Source organism: Carassius auratus, unplaced genomic scaffold (assembly GCF_003368295.1).
Source record: "Carassius auratus strain Wakin unplaced genomic scaffold, ASM336829v1 scaf_tig00008058, whole genome shotgun sequence".
In the NCBI taxonomy this organism is placed as follows: Eukaryota; Metazoa; Chordata; class Actinopteri; order Cypriniformes; family Cyprinidae; genus Carassius; species Carassius auratus.
This window is the reverse complement of record NW_020523902.1, coordinates 7,909-27,500: the sequence shown is the minus strand read 5'-3', so window position 1 is coordinate 27,500 and position 19,592 is coordinate 7,909. Positions and strand designations below refer to the sequence as shown.

The 19,592-nt window shown below is 37.7% G+C and overlaps 1 protein-coding gene across 2 annotated transcripts; it reads left to right on the top strand.

The window, feature by feature from the left end:
- Window positions 1-311: 311 nt before the first annotated feature.
- On the top strand, window positions 312-18,802 carry LOC113071751 (AMP deaminase 1-like). Of its 2 annotated transcripts, XM_026245035.1 has the most exons (16): window positions 312-528; window positions 5,521-5,526; window positions 8,316-8,481; window positions 9,423-9,528; window positions 10,407-10,572; window positions 10,756-10,975; window positions 11,544-11,673; window positions 11,748-11,942; window positions 12,239-12,370; window positions 12,454-12,617; window positions 12,697-12,823; window positions 13,288-13,451; window positions 17,020-17,140; window positions 17,236-17,409; window positions 17,482-17,592; window positions 18,418-18,802. In XM_026245035.1, exons 1-16 carry the CDS (start codon window positions 507-509, stop codon window positions 18,571-18,573), a joined length of 2,160 nt encoding a protein of 719 aa, XP_026100820.1. In that variant the 5' UTR covers window positions 312-506; the 3' UTR covers window positions 18,574-18,802. The 2 variants fall into 2 exon arrangements, with proteins under 2 accessions (XP_026100820.1, XP_026100821.1); XM_026245036.1 differs by lacking the exon at window positions 5,521-5,526 and having other exon boundaries at window positions 338-528.
- Window positions 18,803-19,592: the final 790 nt, after the last annotated feature.

Sequence of the window (19,592 nt, the reverse complement as noted above, 5' to 3'; positions counted from 1 at the left end):
TGAAAACTTGATTTATAATGTATTTTATGGTTTCAGCACAATTTATTAATATCACAGACTTTCTTTAATCAGAAAATTGTGATAACGAACATTTCATGTCTTTTTTTTTCGGTGGGGTGGGGGGGGGTATTAATGTGTAATCTATGTTTAATGTGCCTATCATATTACAAAAAGTTTTACCAGTAAATTAATTGAAAACTGAGCATATTGTGTCTATTTCTCCTACATATCCATGGATGTTTGTGTGTGTGTGTGTATACACTTACATAATATCCCACTTTCCCATGTGTGAGCTTGTCATTTAAACCTTAAAACTTAAAATAGAGTTGAACACACAGAACCTGGAGTATCAAGCCCTCGTATCCACTACACGGCTTTGGTTACAGTGGGCAACCGCTGCTTCATATTGCCCAGGTGCAGTGTCCAACCGCACACTTTCCCGCTACCAGGGAGCAGTGCCGGACCGTCCTGCTTTCTACCGAAAGAGTGATAGTGTCAGAGCCAACATGTCCAAAGTTGCTGTGCCTGGTGAGTGTCCATTCACCACCTGTCACAAAGAAAAGTTTCGTTTTTAACATTAACTATGAAATCTGTTTTGCATTTCAGAATGGCTAAATTGATGTCTATGAAATGTTTTTTGAAGAACCCAACATGTTGCATAATATCTTCATAATCATATCACCACTGTGGGTCTCTGGCAGAAGCCGTAATCTAGGAATGGGAGTGTCCGAGTAGTTATTTATGCAGGTCGACTCTTAGAAGCTTGTACAAGAGGTACACTAGGCAAGGTTAGGTTTTCCAACAACTGGTAGTGCTGGTATATGAGAATATCTTGGGAACTTTAATTCAAAGACGAGGCCAGCTGTGTCAACACCCCTGAGTCTGACACTTTAATTAACAGCAACTGAAATTGTTAGCGTTTCAGGCCTGTGATTGGACTGATTTGTGCTGTTTAGATACAGACGAGTGCAATCTGAAATTCTTGAATATTTCAAATAGGGTTTATTATATTTTTAAGCATGCAGGAGTTCCCACTGATGCTCTTTGCAGCTGTGGCAATGTGCAAGATTGCTTGTTCTAAATATAAGCAAGGTTTTGAAAGCTTATAAGTTATGAATTATTAGATTAAGCACGGGGATGCTGGAGAATTTAAAGGGCTGCTTCTCAGTGGATTCTAGTGGATCAAATGTCATGCTTGCTGCTTCACATGCTGTAACTCACTTAAAGTTTATTTTTACATCAAAAATCTTTGTTTTCAAGCCCTAGTGTGGTCATAGGTTTACACTCACCTTGCAGAATGTGCAAAATAATAATTTTTGAGGGATCATTAAAAATCACTTTTATTAAAACCAGTGATATTTTGCTGATTCTGCAAGGTGTCTGTAAACTTATGGCAGCTGTATTTTGTTCCTCTGAGTAGGATATTGATTTGATTTCAGTCTTTTAATACTGTGAAGGCTAAGAATAATCTCAATATAAATTTGCAGACTGTGATATGTCACTGATATCACCAGGTTTAAAAATAAACCCTATCATTTCAAGGCAGCAGGAAAGGCCACGTATTCAGAGAGGTCAAACAGCAGAGCGCTATAATCATCTTGTTAATGATTTCACACCCATTTAAAAACAACTGATAAACATGCAATGTATTAGATCTTATACTTTTGTCTCTGCATATTATCAAGCTGGAGCAAGTTCAGTGAATTATGCAAGTAACACTAAGAAAATACATGAAGCTGCAGAGAGGATTTTACTGTTTTGGTCAATGTGTGTTATTATCCTTTTCTGTGGCCGGAACTTTTCGCTTCCCACCAGTGGTGGACGAAGTACACAAATCAAGTACTTGAGTAAAAGTACAGATACGAATAATAAAATATTACTCCAGTAAAAGTAAAAGTACTCCTTTTTCAATTTTACTCAAGTGAAAGTACAAAAGTACTCAATTTTGTATGTACTTAAGTAAAAAAGTACTGAAAGATAGATGTTTGCAATTTTATATAGGCTAATTTAATTTTATATTAGCACATTTTTTTTTTTTATAATCCTACTGCTCAAAATACCTTTTTCCAAAATAACCACTATATGGAGTCAAGATATATTTTTGTTGTTGATATGGACTACGCTTAAGAGAGTAATGTTCACTGTGAAGTTTACACTGTGATGTACCTGAGAGAAAACAGAGATGATAATCTGATCTTCACCAGTAAGAAAAAAGTATTTTAAAGTTTGTGGTTTTACAGAACACCACAGTTATATATGACAAGATAATAAGGCCTGAAGTTAGGAAGAACATCTTAAGGAAAATATAATTATATTTTCTTAATGATTTTTTTCCTTCTCAAACCTTGTCTGCGGTGTAAAAATACCCCTGGCCAAACGGGGTGCATCTCTTCCCCTCTTTGATAATTACTGTAGTTACCATGTTCTGAACATCACATCCTTTCTTTTCTCCCCAGATGTAATCTATATATATCTATATCTATCTATCTATCTATCTATCTATCTATCTATCTATATATATATATATATATATATATATATATATATATATATATATATATATATATAGGTGGTTGAATAAAAATATTTGGACATTATTTATAAAAATTACCTCAAGTTAGCACCAGCAAGCTTGCTATACATTTAGCATCAGCTACAATATTTACTTATTTTCAGTACCGTTCTGAATAAACATTCATGTCAGTCTAACGTTACTCGTCTAAAAAAAAAAAGCCTCAAGTTCAAATATTCATTTATCACCAATTAACTGTTTGACAAACACTTCCTGCTTCGAGATCTGAATTAAAAAAAAATCTCAAACATGCTCCAAACTCCCAATCTGAATCAACCGAGTCGCCAACAGGCTCCGAAGTCCCAATCTGAATCAACCGAGTCGCCAACAGGCTCCGAAGTCCCAATCTGAATCAACCGAGTCGCGAACAGGCTCCGAAGTCCTGATCTGAATCAACCGAGTCGCGAACAGGCTCCGAAGTTCCGATCTGAATCAACCGAGTCGCGAACATGCTCCGAAGTGCCGATCGGTATCAACCGAGTCGCGAACAGGCTCCGAAGTGCCGATCTGAATCAACCGAGTCGGGAACATGCCCCGAAGTGCCGATCTGAATCAACCGAGTCGCGAACAGGCTCCGAAGTCCTGATCTGAATCAACCGAGTCGTGAACAGGCTCCGAAGTGCCCATCTGAATTAACCGAGTCGCGAACATCCTCCGAAGTGCCGATCTGAATCAACGGAGTCGCGAAAATGTTCCGAAGTCCAGAAGTCCCGATCTGAATCAACCGAGTCGCGAACAGGCTGTGAAGTCCCGATCTGAATCAACGTAGTCGCGAACAGGCTCCGAAGTCCCGATCTGAATCAACCGAGTCGCGAACATGCTCCGAATTGCCGATCTGAAAACTTCGACCAAAGAATGTAAAAAATAATTATATTTCTCTAATAACTCTAACTCTACAACTCTATGAAAGACTCAGATCACGTATCTAAAAATAAATCGCTATAGTAAAAGAGAGAGGAGTGAAGTTTCCTACCGCTCTGCTGTGTTTGGTCCTGAAGCGCGTCTGACGCTCCGCGGCGCGTCTCCGCCCCTCACACGCCCGTTTACAGCGCTAAATTAATCATCTTTGCTAATTATTATACATTTACTTCATTGTCAGCTTCAGGTACTTCATTTATTATTGTTCAATGAACTGTTTGAAACAAAAAAAGGTTGTACTTCAATAATAATTCTAAATTATCAAAATAAAATATATAAAATAAATAATAAAAAATATGATTTTCAGTTACAATAATTAATCCTAAATTCCGACATTAATAACTTACTTTTAGCAACATCAGACGCACATGCTCACAATATCTCACGGTTCTTACTTCTGTAGACTAACACTAAACGGTTCATTTGAATCAGTGAGTGGTCGACTCCAGAACAGCTGCAATCGGATCATTCTAATTCGTAAACGAATCGTTTGGTGCGATTCGCGATCCGATTTAAAGGTTTATTTTGAAAAGACTCAGTTCGTTCATGATGAATCAGACACCGCTTCTGCGTGTCGGAGCACGTGATATATTACAGGGAGTAACGATATGTTTTATGAAATGTAGTGAAGTTAAAAGTACGATCTTATGCTTTGGAATGTAGTGAAGTAAAAGTAAAAGTTACTCAAAATAAAACTACTTCAGTAAAGTACATTGAAAAATGTACTTAAGTACAGTAACGAAGTAAAGCTACTCCGTTACTGTCCACCACTGCTTCCCACTCTCTACATGCATCCTGTCTCATGTCTGATGGGTACATATTACTAACCAAGCTGATGAGAAGCGTACGTACTGGAAAGAATTGTAGGTGTATGATTGTTTGTGTGTTTGGAAAGGGCATGAACTTGTAGATGAGGGACTTTCAGAAACCATCCCATACTGGAGAGTATCCCATGGCCATGGAATTCCGGTTGGATACACTGTGATTTTTGAGGAAAGTTTCAGAGTAGAGGAATGTGGTCTTGGGGATGCTGAATATTATTTCATATAAACAAACTGCTTATTTGTTTAGTTGTTACAATCCATGACATTAACCCAAAAACGAAAATTTAATTATTGAAAATGTGCTTAAGTTGTATTCTCCTTTGGAGTTGGTGGGGTTTGGATTTACTGAGGGTTGTGACTGTTTCATCTTTGTGTCCACCCTTAGTAGTAAAATGGAATGTGTAGATTTATTATTATTGCTCTTTCATTGTATTTAGTATATTCCAATAAAAAGGTGAGAGAGAACATGGTGAGCATCAGTAGTGAGCACCATCAGTGCATTGTGGGACTTTTTAGGAAGTGATCGTTTGAGCTCCATGATCAGTATACTGACTACAATACTCAAATAGGAAGCTGATTGAGATGTACACTGAGTTTCAGTTCCTTTTATTTGTTCAATATGTGTAGCAGTTGTGTCAAAAGAGGGCCCCACAGGACCAAAATCCGTTTATGATTCGACTTAGACCTGTAAAAAAACAACAAAAAAAAGTATGATCTTGTTTGTGAACAATAACAAATATATTGTGATGTTGCTATATGTTTGCCTCTATGTGAGACAGATAAACTGTTTGTGAAATTCAAAAAGCTCCTTCATGGTCCAACAAGCCTTGTCTGAGTTCTTTTGATGATCTCTGTCAGCGATTGTAAGAAAAATAAAAAAAGTCACTGATGATGTGCATGACATTTTTTTTTTTTTTTTTGTGCCAAAATGTTGTACTTTCTACTTTACCTTTATAGGTCATTGCAATTCACCTTCATTTTCATATTCACCTTGTTATTTTACTGTAAAATTCATGACTCTTGCTATATAGGTTGTCTGCAATATGGAGAGATTTCATTTAATTTTACAGCAGATTATTATTATTTTTTTATTAATGTGAGTAAAATGACAGTTCCGGTGTGTATCTTACTAATTCAGTCAAACCTATAACCTCCTTTTCTTTTCAATGTTTCGGATCTTCCTTGGCAACTCTGTGGAATAATCAGAAGGGAGTAAGTACAAAGGAACCTGCCCGAGATCAACGTGTTTAAACTGCTACAAACATCTATCTGTATTTTTTTTAATTAATAATAATTAATAATTCCTAACATTTTATACAGCGCTTTTTTTAGGCACTCAAAGCACTTTACTTTGTCAGGGGGTATCTCCTTATCCACCACCATATTATTATTCATTTGTTTGTTTTAGGTGAAAATATACAATGGGGTCCTAAAATCTGAGACAAATTTCTTTTTTTTTTAATTTAAGAAAATGTAAACCAAAAAATGTTACCATAAAACAATTTAATGCATTGTAGTCCGTACGGATTTTCTTGCTCAAATACTACTGTTAGAGGAAAAGACCTGTATTCAATCAGAAACCTTTTCCATCCCATTGTAGTTCATAAGCAAACAAATGACTTTGACATGTATTTCTTTGCATGTATAATATGATTCTTAAAAGCATTTACGATGTAGGCCTCAAAGTTTCTTGTCTGTCCAAGTTATGGTTTGGGTTGTGCTGTTGTTAGTTGGTGATGTGTGTCTTGGCTTAAAGAATTTGTTATAGTTTCGTTCATCTCTGCATGGGAGATTTTGTTCCATCACTGCTAGCGGTCACAGTCACTCCGTAGTTAAATCATTCTGAAAAAGGTTATTTTTGCCAAAAGCATGCTCTGGTTAGCAAGTTTAACATTAGTATGACGTTTTGAAAAATGTCTAAAGGACACCCAATCGGGTGATGTATATAAGTACAAGTTGGTTTTTCACTTATTGTCTTATGGCTTTTAAAGTAGAAAATTACATTTTATACTTAAAGGTACAATTTGTAAGATATTTGCAGTAAAATATCCAAAAACCACTAGGCTAGTGTTATATATTTTCCCATTCTAAACAGTGACACGGGGCAGAAACTGCATGACAACAGGGCACATGGACAAATGTGGAATTAACTTCGTGACAAACTTCAACTAAAAAGAGATGCTGAGATACCTTTAAAGGTACGGATTGTAGGACCTTCCACTGGAGGGCGCACAATAACAATCGCGTGGTTTGATGACGTTAAGAAGGAGCATGGAATGATGGGATTTGTTGTCTTCTACCCAACCTCTGACGGCCATCAATCAGACGGAAAGATAAATCACGGATTTAACGCGAGTTCAATGATTTGCACGAGTAGATTACATACAAAGTCAATGCAAAGACGCGATCAGACTATGGATCAGACACATCCTTGCGTGGCTCTAGAGACGAGATGCCCCGCGTTTGGCGTGTATGCCCCATAATACTAATCTTGTTGATCAAACGAATCAAAACTACTCACCTGTTGAATAAAACACAAGCCAGGTCGGTATCTCTTTAGTTGAAGTTTGTCGCGAAGCTTCTTCCGCATTTGTCTACGACACTGTTGTCACGTGGTTTCTACATCAGTAAAGGCGGTAACAAACGTCATTGACAAGCGACTGCACTGCCAGTGTCACTGTTTAGAATGGGAATTTTCTCATGATTTACAAGTAGTTGAAAACATTAAAGGGGGGGTGAAATGCTCGTTTTCACTCAATATCCTGTTAATCTTGAGTACATATAGAGTAGTACTGCATCCTTCATAACTCCAAAAAGTCTTAAGTTTTATTATATTCATAAGAGAAAGATAGTCTGTACCGATTTTTTCCCGGAAAAACACGACCGGCTGGAGGGGTGACGTGTGGGCGGAGCTAAAGAATCACGAGCGCGAGTAAGCTTTTGTTGAGAGCATTTGGAAGCTGTGACACTGTGAGGACAAAACCAACCAATACAAACCATGGCTAACAGTCAGATTCAGCGTATATTTATGATCCAGAATCAGATCCAGAGGCTGAAACTGAACGAGAGCAGCAGCAGCAACGACTCGCTCCGAGCGGGGCTCGAACCCGGGTCTCCGATGGAAGGCGGACGCACTAACAAGGAGGCAGAGATATTTGAAGCAGTTTTACTCACCGCCTGTGGTTCCAACACACGAGCGTGACCCTTTTTCGTGCGGACTGCATTATCCTTAAGAAATAAATGATGTGCAAATCCGTCGTCAAACTGGGCTTTGTTTGTAAAACAAGCATCTTCGAAATGCAGGGAACAAACACAAACAGTTGATCAACTCCGTTGATGCTCTGTAAAAATAAACTCCATCCACTGGTCCCTTAATGCTGTTTCTCTTTTGGTAATCTGTGCAGGGTAGTCTTGCCCTGGCAACCAAAAACACACTTCTTTTGTGACATTTCGCGACGCTCTCGCTCTGATCAGTGAAGTCTGTTGTGCTCTCAGTGCTCTGCTATACGGGAGCGCGCGCTCTTCCGGCAGAAGTGCTTCAGGACCCATATAAGGAAAATCCGCTCCATCTAACGTCACACAGAGCCATACTCGAAAGAAACTTTCCGAATCTTGTGACAAACCGAAAGGAGTATTTTGGGAACAAAAATACTCCTTCAAACGTACAACTTAATTTTTGAAACTTTGTCCATGTTTAGCATGGGAATCCAACTCTTTAACAGTGTAAAAAACTCAGTATGCATGAAATAGCATTTCACCCCCCCCCCCCCTTTAAAGATATTGTTAGTGATCAGCTGGACAAAATATGTAACCCTAGCCTAGTGGTTTTGGGATATTTTACTGCAAATATCTTACAAATTGTACCTTTAAATGATGTCCAGACCATAAAAACATTTGGTCTCACTCTATGCATCTCATGTTTCATTTTCATCATCTTTTGTTTTGTTTGTGAAACCACTGTCTCCTTAAATAACTAATTTGCTTTGGCTTTTGGTCATCAGAGACGGATGATGGCACGCGTGCCTTCGCAGAGCGTGTATTTGCTTCGGAGACCAAAGATGATGATATCCGTGATGAGATCTCCCTGTTTGATGTGGCTGATGACTGTCCTATCCTCAACCAAGAGCTGGCCCTACATGTAGTGGAGGATGATGATGTAGAGAAGCGGTCAGTGTACAAGTTATACAATCATATAACTTATTTTTTTTTTATTTAAATTAGGTAATTAATGTTTTCCTGGTTGATACAATAAAACTTTATGCTGACATCTATTAGTGAGGATGCAGCATAAAAGGTTTTAAGGTACTGTTGCAATGTGTAGAAATATACAGTATTTAACGGCAATGTCTACTCATCAAGTCTAAACAACTAATTATAGAAATTATAGGTTAAGTGCATAATACTCGCCTGTAGTCTCAACATGGCTTCCATCATGAAAGGGAACCCCTTTTATGTTGAACAAGCCGCATTTTCTAGGCTAATGAAATGAAAACACATTTGTCTAAACTGCTATTAATTAATTAATTTAGTTGTAAAATGGGTTTTCATTAGAAATTCACTGTATGTTTCCATATTTTGACATTCAAATTTTCTTTTTAGTGCGCGTTATATAATAACTAAATTTTTACTTGTGTAACCCCTCGGGTCCTACTACTAGCACCCACTCCGTGAAGGCTTGAACCGGGTCACTGACATGGGAGGTGGGCTCACTAACAAGGAGGTTAAAGACTATAGTCTCCCTAGCATCAGTCACTAGTGTGCATTTTGAGATCAGGGGAGTGAGGTTTACCTGCACAGCACTTACCAGCTGGCCTTCGTTACACTCACTCCCATCCGGGTCACGGCACCATTGTAAATCCCCATTCCCCGACCGCTACACTTGTAGGCTAGTATGTCACCCAAAAGTTGTGTTTTGGCTTTCTTTGGTCAATAAATTAGCTATCTACATCAGAAATAGTGATTGATTATATTTACATTGGCCTGTTCCTCTGTTTAATGAGGAAGTTTAATGCCACAAAATATACTGTTAAATACGTTATAAATGAAATTTAAACAATTCATAGTCCATGAAAAAGGTCCACCCTAACCTTTAACTGATCCCCACACAGTAAGAAGCATCTCAGTCGCACTCAGCCCTTGCTAGAAGATAAACCAACCTACTTGGAGGTCCCTCACTTCCAGAGAGTGTCCATCACTGGGGACTACGCTGCTGGGGTACAGTCCAACATATAACTTCCAGGACCTGACTGGAACATGTACATGTTATTTAAGCTTTGATTTACACACTGCCCTTTGCAGGTAACTGGACAGCTGAAATAGATCAGTCAAGCTAGGGGGACTCGCCATCTTAGCAGGTGGAGCCCATCCCTGGATATGGTTTCTGAAATATATATCTGACATTTAGGAGGGGAATTTCAGAGAGTTAAGGAACTCTCTCACTTTCCACATGTAGTCATCAGTTCTTGCCTACTCTAAGATTCAAACTCATCAGTCCTGGCTTGACGTCAAGGACATGGTGACTTTTAAAAATAGTGTCACCCAGTCAGTGCACTCTATGACTCCATATGTGACCCTGGACCACAAAACCAGTCATACGGGTCAATTTATGGAAATAAATATCCTTTCCAATATTGTATGGTTTGTAAGGATAGGACAATATTTGTCCAAGATTTACTATTTGAAAATCTGGAATCTGGGGGTGCAAAAAAATAAAAAATTTAAATACTGAGAAAATCGTCTTTAAAGTTGTCCAAATGAAGTTCTTAGCAATACATATTAATAACCAAAAATTAAGTTTTGATATGTTTACAGTAAGAAATTTACAAAATATCTTCATGCAACGTGATCTTTACATAATATCCTAATGATTTTTAACATAGAAACATTTATAATCGCGACACATACAAGTTTTTTTTTTGTGGTTATTGATTCAAATATACCCCAGTGACTTAAGACTGGTTTTGTGGTCCAGGGTCACATATACATTTGCATTTGTCAACAAATCACATTTCCACTCATAGATATAGGCATTTCAAAGATAACAGTCAGCGTTGGCGTTGCACAGAATCACGTTCTTCCAAACTGTTCTGCAGGTGACTATGGATGACTTTGAGCTGGCCTGTAAGGGTCTGTACCGTGCCCTGACCATCAGAGAGAAGTACATGAGAATGGCTTTCCAGAGATTCCCCATCACTGCCTCTCAGTTCTTGTGCAAGATTGAAGGAGAGCAGTGGAAACCTGAAGATCAGGTGCTCCCAGGTAATAACAGAAACAGAATTCCATGATAAAAATACAAAGATTTTAAGTCACCCTAGCTTAATACTTTTACTTATCTTTTACTCTTTCACCGTAAAAAAAGAAAAAAGAAAGTTGTGTTTGGTAACTGAAGAATAGTTGTATTTGTTAAATTCAGTGAAATATAACATTACTGTTGTGTTGCAGTCTTCACCCCTCCTCCTAAGTCTGGAGAGGATCCTTTCTGCACAAAGGACTTCCCACCTAGCCTTGGCTACGTCGCTCGCATGAAGGATGGTGTTATCTATGTTTACAAAGATGCAGCATCTGCTGATAAACACCAGCCGCTGAACCACCCCGGTCCAGATCTTGCCACCTTCATAGACGACATGAACTACCTCATCGCCTTGATTGCTCAGGGCCCAATGTAAGTTCACAAAGCACTGCAGATCTATATTCTATATTCCGACTATATATATGTACATATGTTTGTGTGTGTTTATGATAGAAACTACTACTCAAAAGTTTGAGGTCGATAACATTTTTAAATATTTATTTTATCCTCTAAATTGCTTCTAATTATAAAAATGCATTAAAAGCAGAACACATTATTTAAAAGATACATTACATTTTAATCATGTGATGGCAAAGCTCAATTTTCAGAAGCCATGACTCTCCATTAGTCTTGAGAGGAACATGATCCTTCAGAAATCATTCTGAAAGTTGATTTGGTGCATAAACATTTCTTATAATTATCATATGCTTCTTAATATATATATATATATATTTTGTTATGTTGGGATAAGTTATAAAGAGCAGCATTTATTGTAATATACATTTGTGAGAATACAATGACTTCATTTTATGTATCCTAGCTGATTAAAATGATACATTTCTTACAAATATTACTGACCCCAAACGTTTTAATGATATTGTATAATATTAAGTTTAAAGGCTATATTGTTTGTTCTTTTATTGAAAATGTTAATGCTCAGAAAGACGTACACTCATCGTCGTCTGAAGTTTCTCATGTCAAAATTCAATGTCCATGAGATGTTGAATGAGATGGAGGAAATGAAAGAGCTGAAGAAAAATCCCCACAGGGACTTTTACAACTGCAGAAAGGTATGACTTAAATATGCCACTTATGCTGAAATTATTTAACGCATATTTTGACAGTTCTGTTGTTGTTATTGTAGGTGGATACTCACATCCACGCTGCTGCCTGCATGAACCAGAAGCACCTCCTCCGCTTCATCAAGACGTCCTACCGTGTGGATGCAGATCGTGTGGTGCATGTTTTGAAGGGCAAGGAAGTGACCATGAAGGAGCTTTTTGAATCTCTCAATCTGCACCCCTATGACCTGACTGTCGATTCCCTGGATGTGCATGCTGTAAGTATCTCATAACACCTCAGACAGGTTCTTCAGGGCCTGGTTACTCAGACATGGGAACAAAATATACAAAGAATAACCGCAGAAATTCAGCGCTAGAAATAATGTGTCACAGTTTCCTTATAGCACTATGCAGCGCTCATTATGCAGTTGTCATGTGCTCTATTTTTAGGCCATCACATGGGTTGCAAAATCCACTCTGCATATCCTCTTGGCACTCTTAATTGATTACAAGAACTGTCATTCGTGATGCCTATGAAGTTATTTACAGTTATTTCTCACACTACTTCATGCAGGGCAGACAAACCTTCCAGCGTTTTGATAAATTCAATGCCAAGTACAACCCTGTGGGTGCCAGTGAGCTGCGTGATCTTTATATGAAGACTGAGAACCACTTATCCGGAGAGTATTTTGCCACCATTATTAAGGTAAGCCTTAGGTGAACCATGTGTTACATATTTACACAAAAAGGAAGCCAATCAAATCAGCTGTAATCTCTGGAATCTCACAGGAAGTTGCTAGTGACCTGGAGGATGCCAGATACCAGTACGCAGAGCCTCGTCTGTCCATCTATGGCTGTAACCCTAATGAGTGGGCTAAGCTTGCAAGCTGGTTTAACAAGCACAGAGTCTATTCTCCACAACTCAAGTGGATGATTCAAGTGCCCAGAATCTAGTATGTGAACCTATTTTCACTTCTCACACTCAGTCTTTGTGAAAACTCTACTAACAGTTTATCTTGTGTCCCCCTTAAGTGACATTTTCAGAGCCAGGAACTTTGTGCCACACTTTGGAAAGATGCTGGAAAACATCTTCCTCCCTGTTTTCCAGGCCACCATTGACCCAAACTCCAACCCAGAGCTTAGTGTCTTCCTGAAGCATGTGAGCAAATCTGGAAAATATAATAATAGTGATACACAGGCAAAGAGACCACCTTTCAAATTGGTATATGTATATATATAGTTAAATAAATTAATACTTTATTCAGAATGAAATTGATAAATAGTGACAGCAAATCTATTTTTAATGTTACAAAAGCTATTCATTCTATTCATCAAAGAATCCTGAAAAAAAGTATCAGTTTACAAAAATATATTAAGCATCATTACTGTTTTCAGCAGTGATAATAATAACAAATGTTATATAAATATTATAAATTAGAATGATTTATGAAGGATCATGTGACACTGAAGACTGGAGCAATGATGCTGAAAATTCAGCTCTGCCATCACAGGAATTAATAAAACAATTTAAATACATTAAAGGAGTTATTTTAAATCATTAATTTAAAATGATATTACTGTTGCCTGTGAACCCCTTCATCCCTGCGTTTTGTCTCTCTACAGGTGACTGGCTTTGACAGTGTGGATGATGAGTCTAAACACAGCGGTCACATGTTCTCCACAAAGAGCCCCAAACCTGAGGAATGGGACATGGTGAAGAGCCCATCATACTCTTACTGGATTTACTACATGTATGCAAACATTGCCCGACTCAATCAGCTGCGCAAGTGAGTATCTCAGTAAAATGCAAAAAAGGCAAGCAGCTTTGTAGACTGGATTGGGCTTGCTACAATCATTACAGCCAATTATTCAAGTTAGGGGTTGTTTCCGCCCTGAACCCCAATTAATAAACTTTGGTGTGTATTTCATCCCATACTATGACATGAATAATACCACTATTCACAACCTGAAGGGAGAAATGTGCTGTTACTTTTCTGAGCAATTAGAGTCCACAACTTTAGCTAAGAATAATTATTTTGGAATACATTTGTTAATGTTTTGAAAGAGATGCATTTAATGTAACAAAAACACAGTAATATTCTGAACTATTATTTCAATTTAAAATAACTGTTTTCTATATAAATATACATTAAAATGTAATTTATTCCTGTGATCAAACAGTGGTGGACGAAGTACACAAGTCAAGTACTTGAGTAAAAGTACAGATACGAATAATAAAATATTACTCCAGTAAAAGTAAAAGTACTCCTTTTTCAATTTTACTCAAGTGAAAGTACAAAAGTACTCAATTTTGTATGTACTTAAGTAAAAAAGTACTGAAAGATAAATGTTTGCAATTTTATATAGGCTAATTTAATTTTATATTAGCACTTTTTTTAAATTTTATAATCCTACTGCTCAAAATACCTTTTTCCAAAATAACCACTATATGGAGTCAAGATATATTTTTGTTGTTGATATGGACTACGCTTACGAGAGTAATGTTCACTGTGAAGTTTACACTGTGATGTACCTGAGAGAAAACAGAGATGATAATCTGATCTTCACCAGTAAGAAAAAAGTATTTTAAAGTTTGTGGTTTTACAGAACACCACAGTTATATATGACAAGATAATAAGGCCTGAAGTTAGGAAGAACATCTTAAGGAAAATATAATTCTATTTTCTTAATGATTTTTTTCCTTCTCAAACCTTGTCTGTGGTGTAAAAACACCCCTGGCCAAACGGGGTGCATCTCTTCCCCTCTTTGATAATTACTGTAGTTACCATGTTCTGAACATCACATCCTTTCTTTTCTCCCCAGATGTAATCTATATATCTATATATCTATATCTATCTATCTATCTATCTATCTATCTATCTATCTATCTATCTATCTATCTATCTATCTATCTATCTATATATATAAATATAGATAGATAACCACCTATATATATATATATATATATATATATATATATATGTATAGGTGGTTGAATACAAATATTTGGACATTATTTATAAAAATTACCTCAAGTTAGCACCAGCAAGCCTGCTAGACATTTAGCATCAGCTACAATATTTACTTATTTTCAGTACAGTTCTGAATAAACATTCATGTCTGTCTAACGTTACTCGTCTAAAAAAAAAAGCCTCAAGTTCAAATATTCATTTATCACCAATTAACTGTTTGACAAACACTTCCTGTTTCGAGATCTGAATTTAAAAAAAAATATCAAACATGCTCCGAAGTGCCGATCTGAACCAACCGAGTCGCGAACATGCTCCGAAGACCCAATCTTAATCAACCGAGTCGCGAACAGGCTCCGAAGTGCCGATCTGAATCAACGGAGTCGCGAACATGCTCCGAAGTGCCGATCTGAATCAACCGAGTCGCGAACAGGCTCCGAAGTGCCGATCTGAATCAACCAAGTCGCGAACATGCTCCGAAGTCCCGATCTGAATCAACCGAGTCGCGAACAGGCTCCGAAGTGCCGATCTGAATCAACCGAGTCGCGAACATGCTCCGAAGTGCCGATCTGAATCAACCGAGTCGCGAACAGGCTCCGAAGTGCCGATCTGAATCAACCAAGTCGCGAACATGCTCCGAAGTCCCGATCTGAATCAACCGAGTCGCGAACAGGCTCCGAAGTGCCGATCTGAATCAACCGAGTCGCGAACATGCTCCGAAGTGCCGATCTGAATCAACTGAGTCGCGAACAGGCTCCAAAGTCCAGAAGTCCCGATCTGAATCAACCGAGTCGCGAACAGGCTCCGAAGTGCCGATCTGAATCAACCGAGTCGCGAACAGGCTCCGAAGTCCCGATCTGAATCAACCGAGTCGGGAACATGCTCCGAAGTGCCGATCTGAATCAACCGAGTCGCGAACAGGCTCCGAAGTCCCGATCTGAATCAACCGAGTCGCGAACAGGCTCCGAAGTGCCGATCTGAATCAACCGAGTCGCGAACAGGCTCCGAAGTGCCGATCTGAATCAACCGAGTCGCGAACATGCTCCGAAGTCCCGATCTGAATCAACCGAGTCGCGAACAGGATCCGAATTGCCGATCTGAAAACTTCGACCAAAGAATGTAAAAAATAATTATATTTCTCTAATAACTCTAACTCTACAACTCTATGAAAGACTCAGATCACGTATCTAAAAATAAATCGCTATAGTAAAAGAGAAAAAATAAGAGGAGTGAAGTTTCCTACCGCTCTGCTGTGTTTGGTCCTCAAGCGCGTCTGACGCTCCACGGCGCGTCTCCGCCCCTCACACGCGCTTTTACAGCGCTAAATTAATCATCTTTGCTAATTATTATATATTTACTTCATTGTCAGCTTCAGGTACTTCATTTATTATTGTTCAATGAACTGTTTGAAACAAAAAAAGGTTGTATTTCAGTAATAATTCTAAATTATCAAAATAAAATATATAAAATAAATAATAAAAAATATGATTTTCAATTAAAATAGTTAATCCTAAATTCCGACATTAATAACTTACTTTTAGCAACATCAGACGCACCCGCTCACAAGATCTCACGGTTCTTACTTCTGTAGACTCACACGAAACGGTTCATTTGAATCAGTGAGTGGTCGACTCCAGAACAGCTGCAATCGGATCATTCTAATTCGTAAACGAATCGTTTGGTGCGATTCGCGATCCGATTTAAAGGTTTATTTTGAAAAGACTCGGTTCGTTCATGATGAATCAGACACCGCTTCTGCGTGTCGGAGCACGTGATATATTATAGGGAGTAACGATATGTTTTATGAAATGTAGTGAAGTTAAAAATACGATCTTATGCTTTGGAATGTAGTGAAGTAAAAGTAAAAGTCACTCAAAATAAAACTACTTCAGTAAAGTACAGATACTTGAAAAATGTACTTAAGTACAGTAACAAAGTAAAGCTACTCCGTTACTGTCCACCACTGTGATCAAAGCAGAATTTTCAGCATCATTACTCCAGTGTCTCATGGTTCTTCAGAATGAATTCTAATATGCTGATTGGAATAAAAAAAACAATTAGAAATTTTGATTGGAATAAAAAATTATAAATGCATTCACTGTAATGATTTATCAGTTTAATGCACGCTTGTTCAATATAGGTATTGATAAAAACTTTTAAACTTTTAAAAAGTGTATAGAGTCCAGAATATTGTAGAGATTTGAAGGTGAGTATTTTTGACTTAGGCCTGTAAGCAACCAACTTGCACTAAATTCCCAGAATACCCTGGTACTGTACAGGGAGTTTTACACAAGAATTTACTTCAGATTAAAACCAGTCCATAAGAGGTTATTATATGAGAAACTAAGATGTCATTTGTTATGTGCTGCGTGTTTGTGGTATCCAGGGAGAGAGGAATGAACACATTCCAGTTCAGACCTCACTGTGGGGAAGCTGGAGCTGTCACTCATCTGCTGGCCTGTTTCATGACTGCAGACAACATCTCTCACGGTCTCAACCTCAAGAAGGTTAATACACCATTTACCCTGACCATTACGGGGCACAGTTCATCTTACCAAATACACAAGAATAACAACACTCACTGTCTCGTTACGTTCCACAGAGCCCTGTCCTGCAGTATCTATATTATCTGGCACAGATCCCAATTGCCATGTCCCCACTCAGCAACAACAGTCTGTTCCTAGAGTACAACAAGAACCCTCTGCCAGAGTTTCATAAGAAGGGACTGGTGGTCTCCCTGTCCACCGACGACCCCATGCAGTTCCACTACACTAGGGTGAGGCTTTAACCCTTTCATGTGCAAATTAAATGCTGCTGCAGTGTGTTTATCTGAATACTGCATCAACAGGAGCCCCTTATGGAGGAGTATGCCATTGCAGCCCAGGTGTTTAAGCTCAGCACCTGTGACATGTGTGAGATCGCCAGAAACAGTGTTCTCCAGAGCGGTCTGTCTGCTGAGGTGAGATCACCAGACCGAACACATCACTATTCTTTCGTATGCTTGATTTTACTGATCTAGACACAAGGTATATTCTTTTACAATTCAACCAATGTTTAAGTAAAAAATAATACAAATATATATTTGATGATGCTATTGGTGCTAAAAATATTAAATGAAATTAAATCTTCAAGTGTAACCCCATGATTAAAATTAAGATTAAAGATTACAATTTTCAGTTTTCATTTTAATTTAAGTGTCAGTGATTTTGTTTAATATTTGTTTAATTTTGCTTTGTTATATTTACATTTCATCAGTTTTAGTTTTGGTCAGTTTACTACTTCAACTTAACCATTTTTTATTTCACATTTTCATAAAATAAATATACTTTTTTTTTTTTTTTTATTACATTGTTAGGCTCGTCCAGATTCAGCCAAAAAGTCTTTATTTATTGCTCAGAGGTCACAAAAATGTATGCAGAAAATAACTTTTTGGGGGTATTAACCCTTCCTCAGTGCTATGACATATGTTTGTTGCCAACTGCATTTTTTGTACAAGTTTTTGGCGTTACAACCTTTCTAATTGTAAATTAAATTATTTTTGTACAACTGCTTACAGCTGAATCAAACTCTTAAACTTCACATTGTTATTGATCTAACCTGACTTGATCTAAAAAATTGCACTGCTGTCTTTTAATGCTGCTTTAGTTAGGTTTTTATTATTGATTCTGCTATTTTCCTGTGTCTGTGAAGCTGCTTTGACACAAACTGTATTATATAAAGTGCTATTGCAGTTAAGGTGACTTAACTTGACACTGTAATATAATATGCTTTCTCACACAAACAGGAAAAGATTCACTTCCTTGGAGCCAACTACATGAAGGACGGTCCTGAAGGCAATGACATTCGCAAAACCAATGTGGCTCAGATTCGTATGGCCTACCGCTACGAGAGCCTGTGCTATGAGCTGAATCTCATTAGAGAGGGTGTGATTGGTGACTAAACAAACATGCACATACGCAAAGTGGATTGTTCTACACTCTCCTTAAATTGTCACTTCCAATTTCTGCATCATCGTTAATGTGAAGCCCATGAGACAACGTCCATGAGAAACAGCTTAAATCTTAATGAGATTTGACACTCCAGAACATGATACTTATAATTTTTTGTGGTTGTGCTTGGGAAAAAGGCTGTAACAACTGACTCAATAAACAAGATCTAAATTTAAAATATACAGTGTTCTGATTTTGATCTTATTTTTAACACAAAGTTGAAAATGCTCCCATTATTTGCTCATAACTTGCCATCATTTCCATAACTTTAACTTTTTCAGAGCAAAAAAAGATCATTCCACCTTACAAGTTCATGCCACCTTTTTACATATAATCAGACACAGCTTTAAAATGGACATCAAAACTATCATAAAAGTAATCCAAACCCATTTCACTGTAGTCCTAGTCTTTTGAAGTCATACAAGAACTTTGTGTGAGCAACAATACAACATTTCAAATAATTATCCACTAAAAGCTTCCCATCTTTAGCAGTTGCAAATGTAATTTGCACTTCTGCAAATTAAAATTTAGTGTGAAGCACTGGGGAAAATGACATGGGTACATGACAACCAATGACATTTGATGTCATTGATGCCATACCAGGCATAACCTCTGTCTTATGTTCCTGTTTCTTGAAAAAGTTGTGGCTTCACAACTGAGATCTTAAATGCTTATGACCTTTTTGAACCTTTTTAGTCAGGATTACGTAACATTCATCACATAGCACTGAAACTGCTTTTTTCGTGTGATTAATGACATTCGGATTCTGGGTTAATAAAACATCTTGATTCTTCTTGATCTAAGCTCTGCATTTGACACACACTGCCATGAAATACTTATCTCTCGCCTCAATGATATTTGTATCACTAAGCTCAATGATAGAATTAAAGCTGCAAGCAGCGATGAACGGGCCCTCGCACCCGGGCTCACTGGCAGTAAGTGGCTTTAGTAGATATGTGAACGGTGAGAA